Source organism: Cynara cardunculus, assembly GCF_001531365.2.
Source record: "Cynara cardunculus var. scolymus isolate 2C chromosome LG 17, CcrdV1, whole genome shotgun sequence".
Taxonomy (NCBI): Eukaryota; Viridiplantae; Streptophyta; class Magnoliopsida; order Asterales; family Asteraceae; genus Cynara; species Cynara cardunculus.
Genome location: NC_037544.1, coordinates 5,428,507 through 5,447,845, shown reverse-complemented (window position 1 = coordinate 5,447,845; position 19,339 = coordinate 5,428,507). Strand labels below are relative to the sequence as shown.

The following is a 19,339-nucleotide window of genomic DNA, read 5'->3' as shown; positions in this document are numbered from 1 at the left end:
TCACTTTCCATCCCTTCAATACATTTTGATTAACAGGTCAATGACCCGACAGTATCCGGATTATCCGGATTACCGATAATAAAACCCAACGTACTTGGGGATCAAGGGATAAAGCCTCATCAAAGAAAATGAGCATGTATGTCTACAATGTGCAGTATATTACCATTGCTTCCATATCATTTTGTACCATTTGACGAAACTAAATTGAATACAAACTATGTTTCACTTGACCATTTGATCTCAACATTAAAATGGTAATCTTATTAACCCAATCTCTAAACCATGGTTCATTACTCTAACAGTATCACAAAACATCGACATTAATGCAATTAAGTTACAATTAGAGACCCGACATTCCAGGCTAGTTCACGATCAAATCGGTTTATACTGGTCAAACCCTTTTTGGAACACCGCTAACATCGGCTTAACGATTGCACAAGATCCTAAATGGTAAACACCCTCTTTATATGACCCCACAAAATACATTAAGTTTCATATCTTTATACTCTTTTGCCTAACCTCCCACAAACCATATATTCACAAAAGTACGAAGAAAAAAAAAAACCTGAAAAATCACGAAACCAAGTTAAGTTGTGGATTGATGATGAGAAACATTGCTTACCCTTCTATGTGCCAGAAACCACCTGTTTCAATCCTCTAGCGGAATATTGCGCCTATGCCTCAACCCCAAATCAGCTTCACCTCCGTTGTCTCTCATCAATGCAAGTCCCACGAAACCCGAGGTCTCAACCACGGGATGTGGATGTGGAGTTTCTTGTTTGTCTTCCCCAAAGTTATGAAGTCTTCGGCCAATCAAATAGCGGTCGTCTCTTATCGAGTTATGAAGGTTGGTGAACCAGACATGGAACCTCTTTGCACAAAAGCATAACAAACTGAAACCAAGGCACCCCAACCAGGCAAATCTGTAAACCGCTGAATTGACGACTAGTGGGTAACCAAATACCGGAAATACCCCTCGAGCTAATACATAAGGGATGCACAGAGCAGTTAACAGCTTCATAACGATGGGGACCACGATCTCACGTAGCACCCAAAAGCCTTGCAGCCGGGAGAAACCATCATCTCTCACCCGTTCAAACTTTCCCCGCCAGCTGTCGTCCACCAGAGGCAACACATGATCCATCATTACCTGTTTAGAAGATCAGATGGAAAACTACGTTAATAGCACTAAACTTGTTTCCTCGTTGTGATCTGATTTAATGAACTTATGGCCATGTGTTTCACATCATAGCATAAAATTTGGGATACAGAAGCAGAAAAATAGCAATGAAATCACCGGAAGGTCAAAGGTTCAAGCCTCACCAAAGGTGAGAAGTGCGGGTAAACTTTGCTGTATTTAAAAAATTATATACTCAAAGAAACACCAGAATCCACAGAAAAACCGATCAAGACTGTTAAGCTGACTGTAACACCCCAGGCCTATAATAATTATTCAAGCAAGTAGCGATATCAATATTTGAATGAATGATGTACATATTAGGTAATATAATGTTCGTATGGCTAACTCTACTAAACATATTAGACTAGCTATCGCAGAACCATCCCATCTGAATTATGGACTAATTCGCAATAAGCTCTATGAAAATCCAAACACTTCAAAGTATTCTTGAACAAGAAAGCTTTGCGTCAGAAGTTGCATGACACCATGAAACCATTACTATGATTAGAAGAAAAAAGATGGATCAAGACCAATAATGAATAACCCAAGACCACCTCACTCATAATTTAAACCAATTACTAGACAATGAATGAACTTCTAGAACTGAATACATATATGGCAACATATAGAAAAAATTCAAGTAAATGCATTGATATTGATGAATGCTCAGATGCTAAGTAACTCACCAATCGAGTCCATATCTTGAGGAAAATAAGTCCAAGGGCCCAATCTTGATATAATAGAAAAACTGGGCTTTCATCTACAGGAACCCGCATTGGTACAATTACCAAAAGCTCAAAGAGCAGGCCAATCAACACTGGTATCATGAAAATCTGTAAAAGGATAGCATTAGCTGAGGTGAAAGAAAAGAGAAACCTAGTGGAGAGAAATAGCCCACAGGAAACATGGTCTTACCCATATAGACAGCAATATGGAACTTTTCACAACAATCGAACACCATTTCCAAATTTGACCTAATAAAATTGTAGCTCTCCTTGTTTTGATTTGTTCAATGGAATATCTTACACCAGCCAGTGCAGTCCAGATGACATAACTTCCAATGATGAACGCATATAGGTCTAAAGGAAATGATAATTGCAGGGTCAGTGTCTGTTTCTCAAAATAGGAAACAAAATGAGATAACAAGTTCATTGAGTTGCAGTTCGCTTTAAATGAACTTATTTTGTGAGAAGCTTCTGGAATGATCATAATATCATGATTCTTTTATTACCAGAAAAGAACTTGCAAACCATTGATGCAGAAACAGGAAAACATCTTTTCTGACCCAAGATCATAGAAATTGTTGCAAAAAAGCAGTTTAAAAGCATCCCCCTACAGTTTCTCCATAATTTCTCCAAAATAGATGAAATCTCAAAATCTCCAAAAACTTTACATTCAACCCCAGCAATCTCTCCATTTTGGAAATTCTAGAATTAATTATATTATTAAAACATTCAATACATATAATATCCCACACTTTCAAACAAATTTCCGATAAAATGATAATTTTATGTTCTCTCTCCTCCAAAAGTAAGTATAAAATAATTAATGTATCTTCCCTCTCCAAATATGGAGAAAATTTCCTTCTCTCTCATCTTTTTTCCATTTCGGAGATTCTGCTGGAGATGCTCTAAGACGTATTTTGCGTTATTTCCGTGAGTAATAATAATATAATATACCAATAGAATAAGACAGGAGGTAAGTTTCAATGAAGCAAAATAAAACAATAAGTTCCAGTCCATGCCTGCATAGCACAAGAATGACAACAGGCCTCTAGTTAAACTTCTTACCATTGCATTTTATGCCATGTGTTATTGGGAGAAGGGGAACTGAGTTGAACAGTGCTCGTCCAAGAAATATAGGCACCACAATTATAGCAGAATTAAAGACCAGCAGTGTCATCCATGCCACCAGCAAAAGCAGCACTATACAGAGTACAAATCCATACCTCCTAGTAGATTTAAAAACCAGTATCAGATGGAAGATACATGTCTAATCTAGAGCACAACAGTTTGAAATCAAAACTTAGTTATATTATCCAACAGACAAGGGACAACCAACTCCTAGAGTTCATGGCATTTCATGCATTGATTAAACTGTACAAGGAGAAACCTCCCATATAGGTATAAGAAGTTGGTTTTCGGATATTACTGTATTAAACTTGATTGCATGATGCATCAGAGCTTCTATATTGAAGTCTCAAGTTGTAGCATCAGATTAACAATGAGATATGTCATCAAGTCAAAAAATTTCCTTGGAGACATTTTGGTGTAGCAGGAACGACATGGAAGCAGTTTATCTCATGTAAATCCTCATGTCAGAAGTTGTGATGGCAGTGTGGGGAGATGGATTAAAGAAAAGGTGGTGACGTAAGGGTGAAAAAAGCAAATAGTGTGAGGTTCAGCATTCAAAATTGAGAGACAAACTATATGAGTAGGATGTGCATTGGTGAGGGTAGTCAGTATCACATATTGCATTTTTCTTCTTTCTAAACATGTCTTTTAGGGGTTCTAATTGAGAATTAACGCATAAAAAGATTTAAATTACTAAAGAGCATGCTCATCCTTCTAGTATAATAAGCGATAACTGCATGAAGGCAACAACGATATTTGCAATGATGGTTGGAAATGAGACAATGAAGCTAGTAACGATGTGTGGCCTAATGGAAGGTGGCATGATGATACGATCCTCCTTCCATCCACCCTATTCTCCCCCTTTCTCAGTCAGACACTAACAGATTAATGTTTCTTTCAATGCGATCATGTATTATAAACTATTCACTACTGTCAGATTGATTCTTATACTTGTTTTGTTGCCATTAACTCTTTTTTTGCAGTTCATCAACCTTCTTACGGTTCAAGTGTGATCCAGTGACTTCCAATTGACACGTAATTCATGATTTGGTACACCATTGATGTAACAGCTTACTACAACTTACTCCGAGTCAGATTGTTCATCACCATCAGCTTCTTCTGCAAGATTAGCACCAGCTGCTGCCTGCCTCGCTCTGTTTAAATCTTCAGGGGCCAAATATCCAACCACGGCTCTATCTTGACCACCTAGTTGACCATGTAGCCTATCCTGCCTTACAGGATCTCCATTCCCATTTTCTTGTCCACCTTCATCTTCAGGACTGGGCAATAAGAAATCAGTTAAACCAAGTGCCCAGCCAACAGCAGCAAACCAGTAGCGCAAGAGTGATTTGATTGTTGCCCGTAACTTAAAGTGCTCAATTGCAAATGGGATGCAAATTTGAAAGAGAAGCATATTAGCAGGGATCTCGGTGAATGGATCAGATACTCTGCAATGACAGAAAGTGACTGTGAGCAAAAGTACCAAACGGAGTAGAAATTTAACATAAGATAGTTGATGCTCGGAAACATAGAATACGATCTTACGATATATCAAGAGGGAAGACAAATGGAGCCATTCGCATGGCAAGCTTGACTGGCAAAAATACCAGCATTACAATTAAGCTCCCATAAACAGTGACTGACAACAGAACCCTACGTGCATGCTTGTGGACAGGATCATCAATCAGATCCCGAAACGGATTGTAATTAGGATCAGCTGGATCTCGCAGAAAATAAAGAACTCCATTACGCAAAACCTGCCCAGTGCATGTGAAGAATAATTACTCACATTAAAAAGGAGAGGAAACTGGAATATGAAGCGTAATACAGAAAAAAGATATCGGAGTACATACCCCACGCAGAAGACTGACAAAGATTGATATCTGTAACATGTAGACAATCCCTACAACCCAATGAATCAATGAGCTTGCCAATGGAGAGGCTGAAAAGAATTCGACTCTTTGAGAAATCGACTTGCCAAACATCCTTATAGTACAAACATCTAGCCACCATCCACACATCAGAGGGAAAACCCCTAGCTCAATGACCAAAAGGAAGGCAACCTTTATCATAGTCATTAAATGCCTCATTGCTGCCACAAACTGCCTGAAGAGCGAAGGAATTGTCTCAGCAATAGAAGCAACACCATAAAACCTTCCCATGGTCAAAGGCTCTCCTTTAGTGTACCTAATAACCGCAATAGCTCCAAGGTAGAAAATGACAAGTGAGAAAATGAAAATATAGCCAATAGCAAGAGTTGTAACATCAGACAACCGTGACGCCCCAAGGGTAATTCCTTTCAGGATATCTGCTGAACTGGCAGTTGTGACGTTGTTCTCAACAAGTCCAGTAGAATTCACCTTTAACATGTCTGCGACCTGGCCAAGCACATTGTTATCTGGGTTGTTATCAGATGTCAAATTCGCAACCCCAGTCAGTGCATTCTTTAATGTAATATTGGCCAGGGAAAGTGCTTGCTCACTAAACGGTACAGCATTTGACAACACTGGGTTGGTGGCAGATGATAAAAACCATGACAAATGATAGAGTATAAACCGTCCTAGGTGGAAAGGCACGAGGATTACAACCCCAAGAAATATCATGTTGCTTGCAAGAACCTGTCAGCAAGACAAGGTAAAAAAGAATCGGCATACGGATGAACATACATGGTTTGAAACAAAAGGAACACGACATATCAGTGGTTCTATAGTGTACTAAGGTGTAAAAACAACATAGTATTTAAATATATCACAGTACATCAAACAACCAAGTAAATAGTTAACATCTACAAAAAGACGATAAGAAGTAACATATGAAAACCTAGGAAGCAAATCGCTTCCTTTAGTAAGAAAGTCACCTCATAAGCATAAACGGGGTGGGGCCATCTCCTCGCTTAAAAGAACAAAGCTAAAGTTAACCCTATACGTAGATGATCCAAAAGAAGCATGCAGCTCACAATAATAAATTAAAAAAACACGGTTCTATGATCATGTAATTGACTTGCCAAGAATCATCATACCATTCAGGTTATTATTGCAGATAATCATGTATTATACATCATAAGATGGTGAGTGGTGGCAAATGCCACAAAGGTCTCATAAAATTTTAAGTGTGCATTTTAGGAAAGCAGCCATAATTAAAGGCGTTTAGAGATGAAGTAACTTCCTTTGACAATTAAGATTAATGTCACAATCCACCATTAAACAATGTCTCTTTAAGTGGCAGAGCCAGCAGGGGTGGAATTTTTATAATAAATAGAGATGTATATATCATAAATCATTAACCCGGCCGGGGGGGGGGGGGGGGGGGGGGGGGGGGGCCCTTCTGCTACTGTGTGCCTAAATGTTATGCATTTCGTAATGAAGCCTTCCTCAGTTAAACCAGACTGAATATCATCTATGAAAATATTAGTTGCAGAAAACCATAAGAACAGTTAAGAGAAAGATCAAGGGGGATGGCAACAGCAATAGAATATTATACTCACGGTAAATGCATTTTCCACCAAATGGAAAACAGGACCCTGCATGCCAACTAGCTCATCAAAAGGAACATCCTCTGCCCCATCCCCATCATCCAAACCATCAAACATCTGTTCAACATGCGCCTCAAGACGGGCTGCTTGCATCTCCCATCTGGCTGCAACATTTTCTGCATTCCTTCTGATCATCTGACCAGCCCCAGCAATCCCTTGTGCCCCACCGGCATCTTCAGCATTACCCTCACCAATAAGATTTCCATTGACTTGAGCAGGTTGTCTTCTGGCAACACGAGCACCATTTCTATCTCCTTCATCTTCTCTGTCACCCTCCTGCCCTCCAATTTCTCGCAAATGTCTAAAATAATCCCTCAAAGATGTGGCCCCAAGAAAAATAAACACGATACTAGCAGAGAGCAAGAACCCATGAAGACAGTCGGTAAGGATAACTGTAGTGGAGATATGACTCAAGAACAGTCCCTGGGCTTCACCATAATTCCTAACAAATGAGAAGCGCCATATCCAGAAAGTAATAAATGGTATGATCAGAAGCCATACAGAAAGAACAAAACTGAGCCGCAGAAAGAACTGCAACACATGACATGCTTTCATTGCCATCCCAACTACAAACTCTTGAAAAGGAAGCCTTGTAGGCGCATTCTCAGCATAAACAGGTGAAAATGAAAAAGGGTGCTTGCAAACCTGAAATGCATGTCGAGAGAAGCTGTGTAAAATAAAAGCAAAAGCCAATAAATTTCACTAGCAATTCCTGTCAAGCAGATACAAAAGAAAGTGATAGATTGTGCTTATCAACATTCATCAATATACATACTCCCCATTTACACATTTTGTGACCATGAAGGGGAGATTAAAAACCATTGTAATTCCTTACAAGAATGTTTATTGCCCTACAGAGACAATGCTCAAGCTAAAGGACTTGTACGATTTTACAAAAGAACCAATCACAAACAACCATCAGCTGCACAAAATGGATGGCCGGATCTTCGATTCAAGAACACAAGAATGCTGAAATACCTAACCAATTGAACAAGCAATGATAATATCAAGTTGACTTGTATCCCAAAACAACATCCACCCAAATCAAATCGAGGACCCTTCCATTGCCCACAAGTAAGAAAGAATAGCCTTCAACAAAGGATAAATTCCTTCTGCATGGAATTCCAAATTTGCATTACAAAAATTCACATCAACACTGTGTCGAAAGCCAAAAATTCCTTCTGCAGAATCCGTTGAGAGGAATTTTTGGAGAAGCAGGAAAAGGGTAGCGGATTTTGATGTAGATGTGGGAAGGGTCAGAGAGCCAACAGATAGGGTACCAATGGCATAAGATGGTTAGAAGGAACGATATTGTCCTAGTAGTTTCTGGTACAAAGTTTTAAGCATTTCAGTGTTTCCTTGCATGTTTTAATCGATTTTCCTCAAATATGTCCCTACTGTCTTTGCAGCTTACTGTCATTGATGCATACTTGCACATCCTTTTGCTATGTTTTTCGTCTGTCTCATGCTCTCCTTTATCTTTTTTGAAGTCTGCAAAACTTCCAATTTCGACAAACTTTTCATTTTGCCCACGACTTCCCACAACTTCTTGCAGCTGGGGCCTTCAAACGAAAGAGCCTCTCTACCCTTTGGGATCGATAAAAGGTCCACATACATCTCAACCCTACCCCCTTAAAGACCCTACCTCTCAATGGGATATACCAAGTATGCTTGAATTATAAACCATTAACTCACTAATCCCTCAAAATGCCAATTAAGTTAGTAAAGAACATAAGGAAAACAAGGGGTTGAAGCCAGTAAGACTCATCACACTGGGATAACTGGATAAGCTCAGGGAACCAATACAAACAAGACAAAGATAACAAGTCTGATGCTAACTATGCAGGATACTGAAGAGATGGAACAGATGGATTTAGCAAAAACTGTGCTAAATTGAGTCTCTGATGACAATAAATTAGTATACATTGCTAGTGGCCAATTCAAAGACTGCCTTCATAGTACAATAGAAGGCTCTTAATTCTCAGGGTTCACTAGACTAGGTCAAGGTTGCTTTTTTGGAGTAGCTAAAGCATGTGATTCACAAGATCCCAATGAAATATGTTAATTTTGTGTCCATGAAAACAAATCATGCAGCATAACATACAAGATAAGAAGAGGTCAAATGCAGGCAAAAAATTAACCAGCATCAACTTTATGCATACACTATTGACATGATTACTTTTACACTAAAACTGCAGATAGGAACTTGGCGGAGCTCGTTGTGCACAAGAGACAGCTAGATCTTCTCAGCAAATCAATATTATTGGAAGTATTTTCACAAACATCAAGTTATCACAACACACCCAACAGAGATTAAAACAATTGATCACAATTTACTCTAAAAAACTGATTAGAGATTTTGTTTTTAAAAAGGCGAAAGTTAAAATTAACAATAATAAGACACTGTTTGGAACTTATTGCCCGGAAAAGGAACATATCTAAATCCAAGAAAGACTATGCAACAGCAGGCAGACAAAGTGGCAACAATATCGAAAGAACAAAGAAAAGGAAAAAGATGTCATACCTCGGAGGAAAAGAAGATATATTAGTGAACAACCATGCCTAAACTTAAACCCCTCATACCAGTGGTGAAGGATTCCCTTTTTTTTGTGGGGATCACGGACCCGATTCTTTGTTTGAAGCAAAAACCACAGACTCCCAATCTAGGTTTCACAATAAGTAAGCAATGCCAATGCTAACAATTTATTGGCACACATGCACATTTTTATGGTCACTGTATTGTGAATATCAACCACAAGTAGCGACCAATGATCCAAACGGTATCAAACAAACAACTGGAATCCACAATCCGTCTACAATAAGTGAACAATATGAGTCTAGCAATACATGTTCAACAATCCATCCACAATAAGCAATCCACAAGCAATGTAAAGACAATAACAATCACAAATACACAAGTAAAGCAATGACATGCAAAACGCACCCCGAGATTTAACGTGGTTCCACTATTGATGTATAATGTAGACGCATGTCCGTCCGGATGAAGAAAGAAATCGATCTTATTAATCAAATGGGAGTTATGAGCAACTTACATTAATGATCCAATGATACAGAAAAATAGCTCCAAGTTCGTTTTTGCTAGTCCCGAAAATGGAACCAACTCTTGAAAAACAATCCAATAAAATTTTGACCTAGAAATCGTTCCTCGTTAGCCAAAACCCTGTATGCAACCTAAATTGGTTGACAAGGCATCGCGAGGCTAAGTCTCCCGGTTCCCATTCTAATTGATCATGAGCCAGTGTGGCGACCTGCGTAGATCATGAGCTCTTTGTCACAAAACATGTATCAAGAGTTCAAAATTAATTACGAATGAATGCCACTGAGCCATGCGACCTACCTGCGCAACTTGGCATCGCAAGTTTAGGTCGCCCACTTTCCATCAACGACTCCACGCGAGTTGAAGCTTGCCAAACCTTTTGGCCAGGCACATGAACACTTAGGGGCATCTTGGAACGGGTTGAATGGGGCTTACGGCTTATTTAGTAAGCCATGTATAGTTTATGGAAGTGCTTAATGGCAAAGAAGATGGCTCATGCAGAGAGCCAAGAAATGAGTCCACTAGATTTGGATTCGGCCATTTATTCCACTTTTACCCATCCTCTTTCATCTCCATCCCCATCCTCTTGATATATCCATTTGGTCTAGTACTAGGGAGGAGGGTTGGTATGATGCTCCATCTCTCGATCCAACAAGACACCACCCAAAGAACTCCCATTATCCATCTCTCCATCTGGTCTGCAGTAGAACATGATAATGTTGATCTTCAGGATGTTGATCGGAAAAAAAAATGGGACTCTTTGTTTATAGGATGGAATTGACAATAGTGCAAACCTCCAATGAGGCTTTGAGGGTTGCTGTGATAATGGAACAGGGGTTCACTATTTGTTGAAGTTCAATGGTGGTGAGGACTCTAATGGTACCATGAATCCCGTGTGTTAATGGCCATGAATCCCCTGCTCTTGGTTTTGAGAAGTCTGCAAAATTTTCTTGGTGCAAAATAGATTTTGATTGTCTATAATTTTATGTTTTCTTGGAAAAGATTTTGTTATTTTAGCTTATGATCCATCTTTTATGGCCTCTTTTGCTATTTCTTCTTGGTGCAAAATGACTTTTGATTATCCAACTATTACTTTTGGTTAGATGAAATGTTTGTGCACAAAAAGCTTTTGACAAAATGAGTGAGAGAAGTGTGGGTTGTATTTCGACTTCTTGGAATCCTCCAAGTACATATTCTAATGATTTTTGTTATTGTTGATTGAGACAGTTTAAAGATTGGTCATTTTTGTTAGTTCATTGTTATTGTTGGTTCATATATTTTAATGATTCACTTTTGATAAGGTGTTTCATCAAATGGAAAAAAGCATAATCTAGATCGAGGAGTAAAATAGTCACTTATGTCATTCAGATTGTTTATTCAGCAAAACAAACAAACAACAATTTAGACGACTTAATTCATAAATACAACTTAATCCATACATGTTTTCATAAATAAAAAAAAACAACCATACAGCGCCCTAGGCATGCCTATCTAGGTTGCCAATGTAGGGTTGTGCAAGCATCTTAAAATACAACACTCCACCTTGATGCACAAACCCTCAAAAAGGTACCACCACAGATACCTAAGATATTGAATTGAAAAATAGCAAAATCATTAGCATCAAATGCATTTCAACAATGGCAAACCACAGCATGGCCATCACCCATCAAAATCTAAAGAGATATAAAAGCCTAAATGTGCAAAACAAAATGTAACATAGTAACCCACTGTGTAATATCCCCAAAAAAAGCTTCACGACGATTCCAAATCGCCTCTCCCAACCATCACGGAACTAACACAACTTCAAGTATATCAAATTCAAGCAGTGTTGAAATTTTGACGATGGCAAGGACTTGGTGAACACGTCTACTACATTTTCTTGAGTACTAATCTTTGTCAAGTGCATGACCTTCTCTTCGTCCAATGCAACTAGATATGCTTCCCTTGCATTAATGTGCTTAGTTCTTGAACTTAACGCAAGATTGGAGGCAAGAGGTATAGCACTTTGGCTATCACAGTTCATTACCACAGAGTTGTGACAAACCTAAGTCAACCAATAATTGTTGCAAATGCATCACTTCTTCACGATCTCAATCGTGGCTATTTTAACTAAGCCTTGTTAGTTGACAAGACATTCGTTCCACCGAGAGTGAGCCTATAAATCGAAATCGACTTCCAACTAAATCACCTACATAATTGGAATCACAATATCCGATTATATCATAGTTGTTACTTGTACCAAATATCAATCAATGAGATACAATTCCCTTCAAGTAGCAAAGTATCATATTTATGGCTACCTAATGTGCTTTACCAGGTTTCGAGAGAAAACAATTAAACACTCCAACACAACGTGAAAGATCGGGAAGCATACATACCATAGCATACAGTAACCCCCTAATTGCATTAGCATAAGGAATCTTCTCCATCTTTGATTTGCCTTTCTCGTCAAGAACGCAATCTTTCTTCGTGATTTTGATATGCAAAGGTAGCAGAGAGCTAACCGGCTTCGAACCATTAAGAGTAAACCGCATGAGTGCCTTTTGAATACACTCATGCCATGTCAACCTCAAAGTATGAAACTTCTCGTCTCGTACAACTTCCATGCCCAATATTTATTTACTTCGCCAAGGTCCTTCATATCAAATTGTGAATTCAATTGTGTTTTCAACTTGTTGATTATAGATATGTCGTTGCAAACAATGAGCATGTCATCCACGTACAACAGTAAATATATCCAAGTTACACCGATTGTATGAAAGTACACACAAACATCCCCACGCTTCTATTAAATCCAACTAAAAGCATGACTGAAGCAAACCTTGTGTATCATAGTCAAGGCAATTGATTGAGCCTGTACAAGGACTTGTTCGATTTACAAACCCAATCCGCTTTACCCTCGACGATGAAACCTTTTGATTGCTTCATATAAATTGTTTCACCAAAATCACCATGCATAAAGGTGGTTTTCAAATCCAATTTTTGCAACTCCATATCATTCACGTCAACTAGTAGAATACAAATCGATGTATTGTTTAACAAGCTAAACCTATCATCATGCATGATCCCCTTTTTTTGTGCAAACCTCTTTGCCATGAAGCATGTATCTTTTATCCTCCTTGACTTTGTAAATCCATTTGCAACCAATAGAACCGTTGCCCTTCGACAATCCCACATATTGTTCTTGTTGAGAGCTTCTAATTGTTCCTCCATAGCTCCGAGCCACTTAGCACCATGGTTGGAAGTTAATACTTCTATGAAGTCAAATCGTTCATCTTGTATTAGATGTAAAACATACTCAATTTGGTTAGAAGAGCACGCACTAGCCTATTGCCAATCACCAACCCATCGACCATAATGTCCTTTGGCTTGCCCTCCTATGTATCACCAAGAACTACACATTGATCCGTTGTCCCAACCTGTTCAATAGGGACAATTTCAGATAAATCTAATAAACTAGCATTGAAGTCGAGTCCTGAACAACACAGCACCACAAACAGATGTGATTGGAACAAACGAACAAATAAATATCTTGCCTACAAGACTCTTTCTCGAGACACTCTTCAGTTAGGTTTTGAGTCGTGGACTCCAAGTAGACTTGAACAAAGCCAATTCATCAATCGTGACATGCCTTGAGTGAATTACTTTCTGTGTGGTTGGGTTCCATATCTTGTACTCATTCCCTCCGTTTGTATAGCCAAGCAATAATCCTCAAGTGGCCTCGGATCTAGTTCGCCATGTACACTAAAATGTAGAACCTGGACTTCAAACACAATGACGTAAACAGGTCCTTTCTTGCCCCTCCAAGCCTCTTCCAGTATCCCTTTTCCTAATGGCCAAACACGTAACTTGTTCATGATATGCAATGTGGTGCACAACGTATCGACGACCCCGCTAACAAAGGCATTCAACCAACCCTATCTAACAATGCTTGATTCATCCGGTCGGCGACTCTATTCAATTGTGAATTGTAAGGTGTGGTGTAGGGTCTGTTAATACCTTCTTGTCTGCAGAAGTCTTTAAATTCTTTGCTCACGTGTTCACCTCCATTATCAGACCTTAACGAAGGCTGGAAAGTTTTTAAGACGTCTAATTTCTACTTTAGCACATACACCCAAAGCTTGTGAGAGAAATCATTCACGAATGAGACAAAATACTTCCTTTCTCCAAGGGATTATATAGCTTACCGATCCTAAACATCCACATAAACATAACAAGTGATTCCTTTCGTATTATGATTCCCAACACCAAATGAAATCATGTTTGTTTACCCGTAACACAATCTCTGTAAAACTTGAGGTTGCTCGAATCGAAGAAGAAAACGCATAGAAAAAAGGAGAAAACTAGAACTCACGAAGGACAATAGACGAGTAGCAGATAGGGCATAAGAGAACCAGAGAAGAACAAGGTTCTCCAATAAGAAATTGAAAAGGATTTTTTAAGTCATTTTTTTAATAATTTAGCCTCTGTAGCGAAGTGTACGACTCTCCATAGTCTCATGTCTCAACGCCTTTGGTCACCGCCTCAGACAACCAAAGCGTACATCTCGTTCGAGGATTGAGAGGCGCCGCCTCAGGTGCAATTTTTGGCAGCCTCGTCTAGAAGCGTATGCCTCACACACTTTCTAAAACCATGCTCTAAATCAACTTTATTCAATGCAAAACATGTAATTTTTTCTCGCACATGTGGCTAATTCTCAAATGCCAAAAACGTGTAGCATCGAGCTCCTTTGTTGATGTGCCTAATAAGGTAGGTTGGTTAAAATAAAGAAACAAATAATCCAAGATAAATCGCCATAACCAAAAAATCCTAGTTTGATTTGCCCCACTCTTGGAAAGAAAGACGAATAGTGATACAAGTCACAATAATTAGCCATTAAATAAGACTTGTTTAAAAAACATGCACCTTGATAGTCAAGAAGTGTTTTGGCTTACGAGAGACATGATGCTTAAATAGGCCATAGCTTGGAACATTCTCAAAGCATAGGAAAATACAGAAAAATATATGAAAACATCTTGCAACAACCTCCAAGTATTAGAAATCATAAGGAAGTAAATTAAAAAACATAGAAAACATAGGAACATATTAAATGCTTCTTAGAATCCCACCATTGTGACACCCGGCCAATCATAACTTTCACTAGAAGGCTCTAAATTAGATGGTTCTTGTTCTTCTTCTTCAAGTTTGGGCAATCTCTAACCCAATGACCAGGTTTGTGACAATAGTTACAATCACCAAGATGTTTAGACTTCCCTCTGTACTAGATTTCCAAGAATGGAGTGATGTCCTCTACGACTCCTTCCTACAAATAGGTCGTGACTATTGTTGTTATTCTCCTGCAAGCTATTTCCATCCCATATCTGAATCCTCAATTCTACACTTTAAGATCCTTGCCTTAACATCAGAAGACGTAATGGCATCTCTACGATAAATGAGGCTATTGCTTAACTGTGCATATATATCTGGAAGCAATGACAATAAGATAATAGCCAGTGCTTCCTCGTCCTGAACAAGTAGCACATCAATGGCTTCCATCTTCATAAACAGATCTTGGAAAGTAGTCAAATGATTCTTCATCGTGGTCCCTTCATTTTATAGGAAATACACAATTTCATAAGATTCCACCCGGTCATCCACGATTTTTTTCAAGTACAATTCCTCTAACCGGTTCCAGATACCTTCCGCTGTGGTTTCTAAAAAAGACCTCTAGAATCACATCATCTCCCATTGCCATTAGTATTGTCGTAAATGCCCATTCTTTCATTTCAAATAACTCTAGTGCTAAAAGACTAGGGTCCAATTGATCTTGAGCAAATACTACTGTGTGTATGTGGTTCCTCCTCAAGGCAACTTTCATAGTCCATTGCCATTTACAAAAATCTCCGTCCCCGTTCCACTTCTCTATCAGTATTCCAGCGCCATAAAGGTTGTATGAACCTTTTACTTATGTATGAGAAGAAGTTTCACCAAACAACGGATTCACTATAATCTTTGGTGTTTTGTCCTAATGTGCAACTCAAATTACATCATAAAATTGATGACAATTTACTTGAAACAAGTTGATTAGAGATTAAAAAAAATATGCGTGAACGCTAATATCAACAATAGTAAGACGATGTTTGGAACTTATAGCCCAAAATCGGAACAGATCCAAACCCAAAAAAGACTATGCCAAGAGAAGAGAGTGGCACCAACATTGGAAGAACAAAGAAAAAAATGTGAAAAGTACAAAGAAAACAAAAGAAGTCAAAAGTATAGACAATTGAGCAGTGTGTTGCACCTCATAAAAAAAGATATATTGGTGAACAAACATGAATAAACTTAAAACCCTTATACTAGTGGTGAAGGATTCCCTTTTTGGTGTGGTGTCATGGATCTAATTATGTGAAGAGCAAAAGCCACATATTCCAAAGCTAGGTTTCATAGTAAGCAAGCAATGCCAATGTTAACAATTCATTGACACAAATACACATTTTTATGGTCTATTTACGGTAAACGTTCATCACGAGTAACAAACAATGATATCCCCAAAGGTCCCAAACAAATAACCAAAATCCATATGCGAACAACATCGGTATAAGCATGCAAATATACGGGTCTAGCAATATTTGCTCAATGAGCTGACCACAATAAGCAATCCACAAGCAATGTAAAGGAAATAACAATCACAAATACAACAATGGCATACAAAATGAGAAATCAAGGTTTGACGTGTATTCGATATCGATGTGATAGTGTACGTCCACAAGGAGAGAGCGGTCTTATTAATCAAATAGAAGTTAACTCCAAGTTTGTTCTTGCTATTTTTGAAAGAAAAATAAGTCTTGAAAAACAATCCAATAAAATTTGACCTAAAAATCACTCCTTATTGCCAAATCCCTATATGCGACCTAAGCCAATGACCTAGCGTCGTGTGGCTAGATCAACAAGTTCCCTTTTTAGATTATCACGAGCCAATGTGGCGATCTAGTAAGTCACGAACTCCAAATCCTTGCAAGGCAAAACATATACTAAGAATTCAAAATTATTTACAAACAAATGTTTGAGCCATGCGACCTAGATGGCAACCGTGTTGCAAGCCTAGGTCATCAGGTTTCCTAGGGATGCTCCATATGAGCTGCTTGTAGCTCACTAAACCCGGTGGTCACACACCTACCAGCTTAGGCATGCATCCTAGGTCACATGCTTACGTCGGCAAGGTAGTCATCACCTCAAAATACAATAGTCTCTATGAATTATCACTGAAAGATCATCAAAATTGACAAGATACGAGTTGAACTTATATAAGCTACAATGATGAGTGATCCTTTATGAATATTGGTTCCATATAACATCTAAGCTAGACATGAAATAAAGCTCATATTAGCTACCATAACAATGCCCACACACAAGAGCTACCATTGAAGAGACATGCTATGACAAAACAATATCGGTTTATGACAAAAGAAAACATTTTTAGAAGTTGGCATGCTTTAGAATTGTGCCAATCAAAAAAATATTCGGTCAGGATTTTAAGTTTACACAAAAAGTGAATTCCATAAGAATTTTGGTTTATTAACTAATGAAAGCATATTTCTAACAATGTTTCAGTTGCTATCTCCGAATAGCAACTCGTCATCTTTTTGCTAGACACAAAAATGTTCAGATAAACACAAATAAACGAAAGGCGAGTTGGCAAGCACGTTGGGAAAACAGTATCATATGCACCACATGAGCCAGGCCAGGTGTTGTCACTTCAGCTCTAGTATTACTTACTCATCCTTTCCTACATTATGGAATTTAACGCAGCAATATATAAATGGGGTGGAGAGAATTATATGTAAAGATTCTATGGGGGCAATCAAGACAAAGGAAGATATCACAACCACAAAAACCCAAAAAAGACCATTCTCTCCATTCCAAAACTAGAAATATGTCAATGGTCCATTTCACAGGATCCCGAATCACATGTATTTATTTACATTCATATTGCAGTTTTAACTTATGTAGAACTACAAAAAAATAACCTTAAAAAATAATTAAATTCTGAATAGAAAAGAAGCTTGTTCAACTGGAAAGCAAATTAGCCAATGAGCACATACTGATATGATAACAGCAAAAAGATAGAAGTGAAGAACACTTGTCTGATTAATATAAAGATTAAAGAAAGCATAAGAGCAGCCTATAGAAGCCATTTGACAAGTGTAAAATCAGGTACACAAATATCCTATCTAAATCCGCCACAGTTTCTTTTAGCAACTATGCAAGTCATACTGAAACAACGGAAAGTATTGTTCCTTCCATGGAAAAAACAAGGGGAAGACAAAATGACCTCAACACTTTTACCCACAACATTGTGCCTTAAACGTCATCCACACACTTATACAGTTATACCCACGGCATGGTCAATTTTCAGCACTTCACCAGGTTTGTAAGAGTAGCTAATACTCTTAATAAAGCTGAATTTCCTCTCGACAAGCAGAGAAAACAACGGTTACATGTCATATTCCCTTGCAACCTAGTCAATAACAAGGGATACTAAAACCATCTGTAACCTAGTAATCACCAGAATTATGCAAGTTTCTCACGACTCACAAAAATGCTTTAAATTGCTTGTAACAGCAATTATTCTGATTTTTAGTTTCAGCTAGAAGTCTAGATTGCACCTTCCACGTAGGAAAAAACCAAATACAACTCAGATGTTCTCTTGTTTATCTCATAAAACTGCCAATAAGCTTCCCCACCTACAAGACAATAAGTCACCCCACCTACGAGACAATAAGCTACCCCACCTACAAGAAAATAGTTTCTATCTCGTTGAAATTAAAGCACAATTTGGCCATAAAGATGGTGAAGGCCTCTTAATTCTACACTGCCTACCATAAGTTGAGAGCTCCAGCAAGCTTTGCTCGACTTAAAATTCAATTTAAATTTATTTTATCTTGTAAACCCACATCTTCCAACCATAACTACAGTACTATAGTGTTATTCAAGAAAGATAAAGAATTACGATCTACTATCAAGCATAAAAATCGTACTAAAAATGAATTCTTTTTCAAACCAACACTAAATTAGCATAACCAATTCAATATATAATACGAAAGATTCAACTAGGCTGAACCAAATAAGAGAGAAACGAACCTCGCACTGGCGAGCGTTGCTGTGATTTAGCCACTGGAGAAGGCAGTCTTGGTGAACAAATTTAATACTACCGCTACAAGCACAAGGATAGCGGAGAGGATTATCAGCGTCTCCCGGATTCCGACAGATCCGGCAAACATCCTCCTCTTCGTCATCATCATCATCATACGTATTGGTTGAAGAATTCTTGTTACCAACCGACACACTCTCTGACGTCAAGGTCGAAGCCGATGGAGCGGCTTCTCCGACTCCATCCTGTGCAGCCAGCATCGCCGGTGCGATCTCCATCTATTGAGAGAGAGAGAGAGTATGATGTTAGGGTTCCGACGAGTTCCTCCGTGCACTTTTTTGTTGTGTGAATCTAGAAAGCCCCTTTTCCGTTGCGATGGCGGTGGACGGGTCGTTGGGATTTGAATGAGACGTGATTTTAATGGAAGGTTACGAAAACGGAGATAGACGCGAAAATGTGTGCCGTTTATATTTATACCCCTTATCTCTTTGTTTCATTACGACAGCGGTTTCCTTTTTGTTTGACCGAAATACCCTTGTGAAGTCGGAACCTCTTACGTGGAAGGTTCTGATACGATGGAAACAAA

At 38.5% G+C, this 19,339-nt stretch overlaps 1 protein-coding gene across 1 annotated transcript; it reads right to left on the bottom strand.

Annotated features, from left to right (window-relative positions):
• Positions 1-233: 233 nt before the first annotated feature.
• On the bottom strand, positions 234-19,178 carry LOC112500600 (probable E3 ubiquitin ligase SUD1). The gene is made up of 9 exons (XM_025104112.1): positions 18,744-19,178; positions 6,518-7,210; positions 4,887-5,651; positions 4,579-4,790; positions 4,119-4,481; positions 2,971-3,131; positions 2,096-2,259; positions 1,867-2,013; positions 234-1,150 (listed from the first exon to the last, which is right to left on the bottom strand). Exons 1-9 carry the CDS (start codon positions 19,029-19,031, stop codon positions 650-652), a joined length of 3,294 nt encoding a protein of 1,097 aa, XP_024959880.1. The 5' UTR covers positions 19,032-19,178; the 3' UTR covers positions 234-649.
• Positions 19,179-19,339: the final 161 nt, after the last annotated feature.

Coding starts and splice junctions, on each gene's coding strand:
- LOC112500600 (XM_025104112.1), bottom strand. CDS start 19,031: ATGGAGATCGCACCGGCGATGCTGGCTGCACAGGATGGAGTCGGAGAA. Junction 5,652..6,517: donor TGGTGGAAAATGCATTTACC/GTGAGTATAATA, acceptor TCTTGCTGACAG/GTTCTTGCAAGCAACATGAT. Junction 2,014..2,095: donor CCATATTGCTGTCTATATGG/GTAAGACCATGT, acceptor ATCCTTTTACAG/ATTTTCATGATACCAGTGTT.